At 37.7% G+C, this 12205-nt stretch overlaps 1 protein-coding gene across 8 annotated transcripts in view; it reads right to left on the bottom strand.

Annotated features, from left to right (window-relative positions):
• Nek1 (NIMA (never in mitosis gene a)-related expressed kinase 1) overlaps positions 1-12205 on the bottom strand; it is a 138193-nt gene that overhangs the window by 103835 nt on the left and 22153 nt on the right. For all 8 annotated transcript variants that reach the window (XM_030243338.1, XM_030243339.1, XM_030243340.1 and 5 more), the window contains 4 exons: positions 11209-11292; positions 7605-7672; positions 7393-7479; positions 5250-5304 (listed from right to left, as the gene is read on the bottom strand). In XM_030243338.1, the coding sequence (XP_030099198.1) occupies positions 5250-5304; positions 7393-7479; positions 7605-7672; positions 11209-11292 (294 nt within the window). The remainder of the gene's footprint in view (positions 1-5249; positions 5305-7392; positions 7480-7604; positions 7673-11208; positions 11293-12205) is intronic.

Below are 12205 nucleotides of genomic sequence, written 5' to 3'. Positions count from 1 at the left end.
CTGAGTGAGGTAACCCCATCACAAAAGGACACACATGGTGTGTACTCACTGATAAGTGGATATTAGCCCAGAAGCTCAGAATGCCCAAGAGACAATTCACAGACCACATGAAGCTCAAGAAGAAGGAACACTAAAGTGTGGATACTTCGGTCCCTCTTAGAAGAGAGAACAAAATACCCATGGAAGGAGTTACAGAGACAAAGTGTGGAGCAGAGACTGAAGGAAAGGCCATACAGAGACTGCCCCATCTGGGGATCCATCCCATATACAGTCACCAAACCCAGACACTATTGCATATACCAACAAGATTTTGCTGACAGAAGCCTGATATAGCTGTCTCTTGAGAGGCTCTGCCAGTGCCTGACAAATACAGGATGCTCTCTGCCAACCATTGGACTGAGCATAGGGTCCCCAATGGAGGAGCTAGAGAAAGGACCCAAGGAGCTGAAGGGGTTTGTAGCCCCATAGGATGAACAACAATATGAACTAACCAGTAACCCCAGAGCTCTCAGGGACTAAACCACCAACCAAAGAAAACACATGGTGGGACCCATAGCTCCAGCTGCATATGTAGCAGAGGATTGCCTTGTAGGTCATCAATGGGAGGAGAGGCCCTTGGTCCTATGATGGCTCTATGCCCCAGTGTAGAGGAATGCCAGGGTCAGGAAGTGGGAGTGGGTGGGTTGGTGAGCAGGTGGAGGGGATAGGGGCTTTTAGGAAGGGAAACCAGAAAAGGGGATAACATTTGAAATGTAAATTTAAAAAATCTAATTAAAAAATTAAATTAATTTTTAAAAAAAGAATATGTACATAAAGGAAGGAGATCACAAAGCCCCAGCCTAGCTGAAGAATCACTGCCAGTTGGTGGCTGCTGAAAGGCAGAAAGTCAGTTTTCTATAGGGCTATGTATGCCCCTGTGGTAGGTCAATCAAGCTGCAGTGAGTGGCCTCACATATATGGACGAATGCATCACTAATTGGACTTCGTAAGTTAATTAAAATGAAAAGAAAATAAGAGGGCCTGAAGTTGGGAGGGAAATTGAGAAGTGGATTTGGGAGGAATCATGGAGGGAGTGGGGAGCAAACACAATCAAAATACACTGCACGGATGTATGGGATTCTCAAAGCATAAATTATATTTAAAACAAATACACAACACATTTCATTCAGGTATAAGGAAATTATATAATCTGAAAGAAAATATATGCAAGTGGAGACTGGTATATTAAGTAAAATAAGCAAAACTCAAAAGACAAATACTGTATTTTTTTCCACAAGCACAAACTAGATTTCTCTGTCTCTTTCCTTGTCTCTGTCTCTCTCTTATACACACACACATACATACATACACACACACACACACACACACACACACACACACACACACACAGAGCAGCTGATGCAAAACTGGGAAGTTAGAGGACTAGCTGGGTGGGGAAGAAGGAAGAGGGCAGGTAAGGGAGGGTGAGTATGGCCAAGGTAAATCATATTCTACTTGGATAAAATGTCTGTTTTAGAGGCCTATGTAGGCCTGCATGGGATTGAACTCAATTTGAAGATCAAACTAGTAAAAATCTTGAAGTAATCCCCATGTCTCTGTTTCTCAAGGGCTGAGATTATATGTGTGTGCCATTAAGATAAAATGCCATTTTATGAGTTAACTTTATGTACTTATACATTGCCCTGTGGAGGGATATTCAGGTAGATTGTTTTCATTTTTTTCCTATTAAAAAAATTAAATGATTCTTCAACTACCTATTTAAAGAATGATTTTTCCTATGGAAGTTAGACATATATCAATGGTTTCAAATGTCTAACACAAGAATAGGTCTCTGATAGCTGGGCAAGGTGGCGCACGCCTTTAATCCCAGCACTCGGGAGGCAGAGGCAGGTGGATCTCTGAGTTCCAGGCCAGCCTGGTCTACAAAGTGAGTTCCAGGACAGCCAGGGCTACACAGAGAGACCCTGTCTCGAAAAACAAAACAAAACAAAACAAAACAAAACAAACAAACAAAAATAAGTCTCTGAAACTCTGCTGGAGTCTAAGAAATCGCTTTGCAAATTTTGGTACCAACTTTTGCTCCTACTAGAAAAAGTGTTTTTCTTTTAGCTTTCTACTCCATCTTGATTTTATTAGTTGATAGTACATAAAATAATACATCATTACTTTTAACTTGCAAGGTACTAATTATTTGAGGGAAGAAGCATCTTTTTAAGTTCCATTAGGTTTTTTTCTTTTTTTTTAATTAGATATTTTCTTTATTTATATTTCAAATGTTATCCCCTTTCCTAGTTTCCCTTCCAAAAATACCCTATCCTCCCCCCTCCCCCTGCTCTCCAACCCACCCACTCTGCTATGTAGAAAACTAAATTTAACAAAAGTACCAGGATTTCATGTATCATCATTACAGATATAAAAACCAGTATCTTGAATTATAAAGTGATAGTTTAACATATGAGGGTATATATATATATATATATATATATCATATATATATATACATACATACATATATATCATGTATGTGTGTGTATATATACATATATACACACACGCATATATACAGAGAGGGGGGCTGGGAAATATAAGTAATATTTACATATATTACTTGATATGGTGACACCCTGACTTCAGAATAGTGCTTGTTTCTGTAAAGAAGAAAGAAATAATAGGAAGTAGGGTCTTAGCTATATCTGCAACATCGTATTATTTTTATCAAGTAATATCTGGAATATATATGGCAATCTATCAGCTTACTTAAATCCATGTTTCTACCATTGCATTAAGTATCTTGTATGTATCTTAAATATTTAATATTTAAAATTTAAAGTTAAATGGAAATAATATATTATCTTTAATTTCACATTTATACTGATACTATTTTCACATAAAATGACATTAGACATGCAATCACATATATCTTTTATTCATGTATTTAATGTGCATGAGTTCACTTATATAGTAAATACCATGTTATGCATTTTGCACACAAATAAATAGAAGCAAAAGAAAAAAAGATGAAATGTCATTAGAAATCCATTAACTGTATGCAATGATATACACAAATATGATTATAGATTTTATATTAGGAAAAGAATTAGCTTTGATATTTCTGTTAAAATAACAGGAAAGCTGTACGAATCTTGGTATGTTCTCAATATACACATGAAGAAAACAAAACATCTACGATAAGTTATGATAATTATAAAAAATGCACTCCTAAATAAATGTTAAGCTCTCCTAGAACATTTGAAAGTTATTTCATTCTGTTTGTAAAAATGTAAGTCCATTCAATCTTGTAGAAACATATTAGGGGAAAAAATTAACACAATATAGTAGAAGTTCATGCGGGCAGATATTTAAAAAAAAAAAAGAAGAAGCAAGAGAGGAGGTTTGGCAAGTTAAGGGCTTTCTTTCTGTTCTTCCAGAGAACCTTAGTTTGGTTCTGGGCATCCATATCAGGTAGCTCAGGACCATCTAATGCACTCTTCTGACCTCTAAGCATACACATTTATACAAATATGAGAAGATATCAACAAGCAATAATAAAGACAGACTTCGAATAATATTGAACAGTAAGTTACATAATATAAGCAAATTCTTGAAGAAGAGTAATTCAATTTGTAAATTAAGTTAGAATAAAGCTTAGAAGAAAGTATCAAATATAAGCAGTTGTTTCTTGTTAGTATTGCGTATGGTACTTATTCCCTGCTTTATAATTTTACGTATTTTCTAAAGTTTTCTCTGAGATGAAAATACAGTATTGTTTCATCAGGAAGGAAACATGCTTTAAAAAGAAGACAAAAAATGAAAAAGTTATTACAAATAAATATATTTTGAGAGAAATCTCCCTCTTGGTATATTTTATACTATTTAAAAAATGTGCTAATGGTGAAAATTATAAATAAGTATACTTAACGTGACAGAATGCCTAGATAAGAGGCTGAGAAGATATTCAGTTGGTAGAGTGCAGGCCGTATAAACATAGAGATGTGAGTTCAGAACCACAGAACACACATCAAAGATGGCTGGTTCTGTACTCTCTCCCTGGAGAATAGGTATGTGGTAGGATATGGGTACAGGCAGGTAGATCCCTAAAGTTCACAAAAAGGTTCTCTGAACCTGTCTCAAAAAATGAAGACAATGAGCAATCAAGCAAAGGCTCTACACATTGACCATGGAGTACCTTGGGGACCTTCAACCTCACACACAGCACATGTGCACACTCCCACATTGTGAAGCACACGCATCACTTCCAATACCACACACACACGCACACACACACACACAAACACACACACACACACTGTTACTTTTTCTCTTGACAGCTTATTTTTTAATAAAAACAACTCTGGTTGTCACAGTAAATAAAATTCTTTAAATAACTTCCAGCAACAAACTCAAAGAATTTCAATGCTTTTCCTTTAGTTTTTTGCTTTGTTTTTCAGCCAGACTCTTGCTATGAAGCACAGACAGGCCGTAACCTACAGTTCATCTGCCCTTAGACTTCCAAGGACTGGGATTACAGGCAACTCTATCACACCCAGCTAAATACGGGTGTTTTGGAAGAACTTACTAAAACAAAACTAACTACAAAGTGAGTTCCAGGACAGTTAGCACTATACAGAGAAACCCTGTCTCGAAAAACCAAAATAAATAAATAAATAAATAAATAAATAATATTGAAGTAAAATACAAATTCACAGTAAATGAATTTACATGAAGAAGAATGAGATGTTTCTGGCATAGAAAAATGCTTGTGCAATATCAACCAACCAGACCTCCCCAGAGCTCCCAGGGACTAAGCCACCAAGCAAGTACACATGGCTCCAGCTGCATATGAATCAGTGGATGGCCTTGTTAGGATTAATGGGAGGACAGGTCCTGGATCCTATGAAGGCTCAATATATGCTGCAGTGTAGGGGAACTGAGGGTGGGAGGCCCGGAGTGGGTGAGTGGCTGGAGGAACACCCTCACAGAGGGAGGGAGAGGGGGGATGGAATAGGGAGGGGGTTCCGGGAGGGGGGCAAACTGGGTAAGGGGATAACACCCGAAATATAAATAAATTAAAAACAAATATTAATATTAAAAAAAGAAAAAAGAAAAATGTTTGTGGAAAAAGCACAAAATATAATAACAGCAAATATATAATAAGAATAAAGCAGTTTAAAATTGAACTTTAGAAAATCAAACTTCTGAGTTATCTAAAAAGACACCACAACTTTAAAAGCATCACAACTTATACTTACTGCATGTTTAAGTGTACACAACTCATAAAGGACACAGCCCAAAGCCCAAATGTCACTGTGAAGACAAAAGTGAGAAATTTCCTCTTAAAATCAGAATATAATTATTTATTTATTTACTCGTTTAAAGTAAACAAACAGTATGGAAGAACTTGGGGGAACATATATACTCTATAAAGTATATTTTACCTTTAAATTTCAAACTAGATTAAAAAAGTAGCTATTTTAAATAGAAAAGTAACATCTGCCTAAACAATTATCTTGAAATGTTATTAAAGAAATTTAATATTTAAAAGAATGGTATAAAATTCATTACATTTATTTTATGTTATTTATTTATTTATTTATTTTGGTTTTTCGAGACAAGGTTTCTCTGTATAGCCCTGGCTGTCCTGGAACTCACTTATTTATTTATTTATTTTGGTTTTTCGAGACAAGGTTTCTCTGTATAGCCCTGGCTGTCCTGGAACTCACTTTGTAGACCAGGCTGGCCTCGAACTCAGAAATCCGCCTGCCTCTGCCTCCCGAGTGCTGGGATCAAAGGCGTGCGCCACCATGCCCGGCTACATTTATTTTTATTTTGAAAAATTCCACATGCTTTACTCAATTTAAAAAGTATGACAAAATGAGAAACTTAATTTACTACAATCAAGGACAACAGCAAACTAAACAGTGTTTCTTGGTTGCCAGCTTTCCCTTGGGAAAGAGGAAAAGGTCACTGGAGTACAGTTATGGGGACTGTCCTCAATATCAGACCACATAAGCCACTAGCAGCTTACATCTAAGCTAGGTGGCTGCAGCACTTCAAAGAAATTGATGGCTCTCTCTCTCTCTCTCTCTCTGATTTTGGCTTCGTTATTGAGCATCTAGCATGCATTCTATACTTTTTTCCCAATTTTTTTATTAGATATTTTCTTCATTTACATTTCAAATGCTATCCCAAAAGTTCCTTATACCCTCCCCCCGCCCTGCTCCCCCCCCCCCCACCTCCCACTTCTTGGCCCTGGTGTTCCCCTGTACTGGGGCATATAAAGTTTGCAAGACCAAGGGGCCTCTCTTCCCCATGATGGCCGATAAGGCCATCTTCTGCTACATATGCAGCTAGAGACACGAGCTCTGGGGGTACTGGTTAGTTCATATTGTTGTTCCACCTATAGGGTTGCAGACCCCTTCAGCTCCTTGGGTACTTTCTCTAGTTCCTCCACTGGGGCTCTGTGTTCCATTTAGTAGCTGGCCGTGAGCATCCACTTCTGTATTTGCCAGGCACTGGCACGGCCTCACAAGAGACAGCTATATCAGGGTCCTTCCAGCAAAATCTTGCTAGCATATGCAATAGTGTCTGCGTTTGGTAGCTGATTATGGGATGGATCCCTGGGTGGGGCAGTCTCTAGATTGTCCATCCTTTCATCTCAGCTCCAAAGTTTGTCTCTGTAACTCCTTCCATGGGTGTATTGTTCCCAATTCTAAGGAGGAACAAAGTATCCACACTTTGGTCTTCTTTCTTCTTGAGTTTCATGTGTTTTGCAAATTGTATCTTGGCTATTCTAAGTTTCTGGGCTAATACCCACTTATCAGTGAGTGCATATCATGTGTGTTCTTTTGTGATTGGGTTACCTCACTCAGGATGATACCCTCCAGATCCATCCATTTGCCTAGGAATTTCATAAATTCATTGTTTTTAATAGCTGAGTAGCACTCCATACCTCTCCTGGGCATATACCCAGAAGATGTTCCAACTGGTAAGAAGGACACATGATCCACTATGTTCATAGCAGCCTTATTAAAATAGCCAGAAGCTGGAAAGAGCCCAGATGTCCCTCAACAGAGGAATGGATAAAGAAAATGTGGTACATCTACACAATGCAGTACTACTCAGCATTCTATACTTTTAGCTGTAGTTCTGTAGGAAGTGATTATGACAAAGAGAAGGACCAAAGGGACTGAGTACTCTCTTCCTAACTACACCAAACCATGGCGTGATTCTGCCTTGAGTTCTGTCAGTGAGATAGGAAGAGTGTTTTTACAATTCCTTCATCATATACTAACCATACATTACTGATTTTTCAGTGGTGTTCTCAAGGCTACTATATAGCGTATGACAGAAAGGTTTGAAACAGATCATATGTTGAGCAATCACTTTAAATACCTTTTATTGTTATAAGGCTTGTTTTCACAGATTTCAGGTGACAAGTAGTATGGAGTGCCTATGCAAGTTCGAGCCAGCTCTACAGTACTAGAACAAAAAAATTGTTAAAGAAGCTTAAGACAGAGATATTATAAGTTATTTCATATTACACTACAAAAGACTCAGTTTCACTGAGGACATTAAATCAGAACAAAGCTTAAAGCTGTTGTTACCTATTAAGAACTCGAGCAATTCCAAAATCTCCAAGCTGCACTGTCCCATCTTTGGTTAGAAATATGTTCTATAAGAAAAAGAAAGAATAAACAAACAGAAATATTGTTTCAGTCCAGTTACCTCTATTAGACAACATTGTTTTTCAGAAAAAATAATACAAATAAAAATTATGCTGGAATAGCTGGATATCCCCATGAAAAAGAATAAATGTATCCTCCTACCTACCTCACTATGTGCAAAAATTAACTCAAAATGAATTATAAGATATATAAACTAAAACTATAAAAATCCTAAAAACAGGAATAAATTGTCCTGCTTTTGAGTCAGGCAATGGTTTCTTAGACATCAAACAAAACTAAAGAGAAGGAAAGAAAAAATTGACTTTGTTAAACCTAAATATTTTTGTGTATCATATAACACTGTCAATAAAATAAATATGAGGCCAGTGACATGGCTCAGCTGGGTAAGGTACCTATTGCCCCAGTCTGACAACAATCTAAGTCTAACCTTCTAGATCCACATGGTGAAAAGAATGGGGGAAAAAAAGGAAAGAGATCTAAAGTTCAGATCCCCTCAGTGATATGTAAAGTTCAAGGCCATGCTGGCCTACAAGAGACAGTCTCAATACCCAACTCCAAAGGGAAAAATAATCCATTTCGTTGTTAATTTTGAGACAGAGTCAAACTATGTAGCCTTAGCTGGCTTGAAACTTACTTATGTAGACCAGGCTGGCCTGGAACCCAGAGATTCAGCTGCCTTTGTCTCTCTAGTTCTGGGATTAAAGGTGTGGAATACCAGACCCAGCAAATAATCCATCTTTTATAACTAAAAGCACATACTAGCAGTTCACTTAAATACAGCTATCCAGACAGAAGGTCAGTGTTTACTAAAGCTACGTGGAGGAGAAAGAGGTGGGACTGCGCATGAGCAGTTCTTATTTGAAGAGAAAAATATTCTGTGAATTAGAGACAATATTTTCCCACTTCTGTATAAACACTAAAGTCAGTAAACGCTAAACTTCCTAGGGGGTGTGTGTGCACATGTGTGTTTTTGTCGTGGCACTGTCTGAAAGTCAGAGGACAACTTATGGGTATCTGTTCTGTTCCTATACAGTGTGGGTCCTAGAGAGTGACTCAGTTAATCTAGCTTAGCAGCAAATATTTCTATCCAATGAGCTATCTATCCCTGTACACTTTAAATAGGTCAATTTTATAATATGTAAATGCAATACAATTAAAGGTGTCTGAAACACCCTTCCAGTTTAAACTGTTTACTCAATGACATTTTCTTTTTTTTTTCTTTCTTTCTTTCTTTCTTTTTTTTTTTCATGACAGGGTTTCTCTGTGTAGCCCTGGCTGTCCTGGAACTCATTCCGTAGACCAGGCTGACCTCAAACTCAGAAATTCATCTGCCTCTGCTTCCTGAGTGCTGGGATTAAAGGCGTGCGCCACCACGCCCGGCGATATTTTCTTTATAATTACAGTACTTCAGTGCTGCTGGGGTCTATCATGCACATGTATTAAGGATTAACATATTCCTAGCAAGGAAAAAGAAGCCTTTTTCCCCCGGATTTCTATACTCTTTGAAAGAGTAAAAAGCAAGAATTTAATGGGGTAACAGGAATGAAATTCCCTATCAGTCCTGAGACTTGCATCAGGCACACGATTAATGCCAAGATGAGATAGGTTGACTAGAATTAGTAAAATGAGGGGAAACAGATTTGGGGGCAGAAGATGGGGCGGGATGTAGAAGAGATGAAGCATGAAGGTCCCAAATAGCTCTTCCCCATGTACCCTGGGAACACTACACTGCACCTCCATCTGCAGGCCTAGGAAGGTAAAAGGACAGACACAGTCAGGGAGGGCTGTGACATAACTGCACTCACTCATCTCTCTACCCTTGCTGGGAACTGACAGGGCTGGACTGAGTGACTGCAAAGCAAAGGCTGGGGCAGACCTTGATCACCAGCATCAAATCGCACACACGTGTGTAGGCCCTTGCATACATAGGCATGTGTTTTGAATTAAAACATTTTTCACAATCCCAGCACTCAGGAGGCAGAGGCAGGCAGATTTCTGAGTTCAAGGCCAGCCTGGTCTATAAAGTGAGTTCCAGGACAGCCAGGGCTACACAGAGAAACCCTGTCTCGAAAAACCAAAAACCATTTTTCACAAAAGAACCTGGGAAAATTCAGCTAGACATAAAGAACTATCATCATCATCATCATCATCATCATCATCATCCAATTAAATCATTAGTGATGTGAGAATTCACTCCAAATTCAACTCAGCCTAGGATGGCAGTACATGCCTATAATCCCCAACACTAAGGAGAAAGATGCAAGTTCAAGACCAGTCTGGTCTGAAGAGTGAGACACTCAAACAAATAAAAACTGATGAAATGGCAATGACAAAACATTAACTGTAAACATGCTTAACCATGGCAATGAGGGCTGGAGAGGTGGCTCAGAGGTTAAGAGCACTGACTGCTCTTCCAGAGGTCCTGAGTTCAGTTCCCAGCAACCACAGGGTGGCTCATAACCACCTGTAATGGGATCTGATGCCCTCTTCTGGTGTGTCTGAAGGTTGGACAGTGTCCTCACATACATTAAATAAATTAATTTAAAAAAGAAAACAAAACAAAAAACTATGGCAATGAGTTTGAAATCCTCTAATTCCAGAGGTCCAATCAAGAATGGGAGAATTTAAGACCAGTAGGAGCTACAGAAGAAAACTATCAATATCAATATCACTATTAGGAATAAAAATGCAAAAGGAAGATGTGCAGACAGTTAATCGGGGAAAATAATTCATTTAATATTCAATAAGGAAAACAATGAGAAAAACATGTAAGAATAAAAAACACATTTGAAGTGGTGTCTTAAGATCCATTTAAAAGAAAATCCAGACAAGGAAGGTCTCCAGAACTCCCCCAAAGGATGCACAGATTCTCACACAAGGCACAGCATGAGGAACGCACACGCAATCTTTCAAGAAAATCAACCAAGCTGGGCATGGTGGCGCATGCCTTTAATCCCAGCACTTGGGAGGCAGAGGAAGGCGGATTTCTGAGTTCAAGGCCAGCCTGGTCTACAGAGTAAGTTCCAGGACAGCCAGGGCTACACAGAGAAACCCTGTCTCAAAAAACCAAAAAAAAAAAAAAAAAAAAAAAAAAAATCTTAATTCAATTCTTAATATCGCAAAACAAATGAATCTTATCTTCTAATTCTATAGAAAAACAATCTCCTATACAGAAATTAATATCCAAATTACCATTAATTAGAGAAATAAGTCAACCACAGACATGCAAAATCTCAAAAAAAATTAGCTTCCATACATCTATTTCTTTATTCTGTCATAGCCAAACAATCAATCCAGAAAGAAGGGCATGGAAGAGTAAGTGGGAGAGCTGGGGGGGGGGGGGGGGTACGACATCGGGTATCTGAGTGAGCAGGACAGCCTGGCATAGAGGCTCACACTGTAATCCCAGTTCTCAGGATGCTAACATCTGAGCATCACTGAGAGTTTGGAGCCAGCTTGGGCTATACAATGAGGAAAACTGTGAGACCTGTGCCAAAAACCAAAAAGGCTCTAATGAGCATACCTGTGACTTTATGTCTCGGTGAAGAATTTTTCTATCATGTACATGCTTCAGAGCCAAACATATCTGCACAAACCAGTCCAAAATCTAGAGAAAAAACATTGGATTAAAAATGTTTAAGATATAATTTCTTTGTATTTTACAGAAACTAACACTAGTAGGTATTCAAGCCAACTGACAACGGAAATGGATAAAACATATACTAAAAAGTGTCACACACAGCAAAATAAATATGGAAAGAAATCTCAAGAATGAAAAATAAAAATAACATAATTTCTAATAGATTGGTAATAGGCAGATAAGTTTGTTGGGCTTATCTTTTTTCTATAATTTTTCAATATACATAGAAGTTACAAAAGGAAAAGTATCAGGATAGAAATTTAGAATACATATGTCATATATCTCTAAACACATTTACCACACATAAACATTCTCTTGAATTATCATTTAGAAGTAAAACAACTTAATTTCTACCTCACTCTTCAGACCAAGTAATTCCAATTAGACAGTATTTTAACGTATAGAGATCAAATAAAATATGGGTCAATTTTTAAAACACAACAAAGAAAATATCACCCTCTCCAAAGTCTCAAGGTAACTTTGCTAAATAAAATTTAAAACATCTTCATAGCAAAATATAGAGTCACATTTAATAAAAATTTGAGAAAATGCTTAAATGTAATTGATAATTTGCTAATCTCCAACATGCAAAAGTTCTTTTACATCTCTGGGGAAATGCTGGTCGCTAAAACAAGAGGTGACAGATGATACAAAGGAAAAAAGGACAATAAACACAGAGGAAATACTAACTTAAACAATCTACACGTCCATTAGTGGGACTGAGAAATTGTACGGTGACAACTGTGTGCTATGAAGCCACTGAGGATGAAGTCTGTATGTATGGAGCTAAACATTATGAACTCAACACAAGAAGTTGCGGAGTAGTATATACATTGTACTATTTTTTAAAAAGCACAGGCTTCTATCAAATCTTAACTGT

This window comes from Mus musculus, chromosome 8 (assembly GCF_000001635.26).
Source record: "Mus musculus strain C57BL/6J chromosome 8, GRCm38.p6 C57BL/6J".
Taxonomy (NCBI): domain Eukaryota; kingdom Metazoa; phylum Chordata; class Mammalia; order Rodentia; family Muridae; genus Mus; species Mus musculus.
The sequence above is the reverse complement of the archived record's forward strand: the minus strand, read 5'-3'. Positions and strand labels throughout refer to the sequence as shown.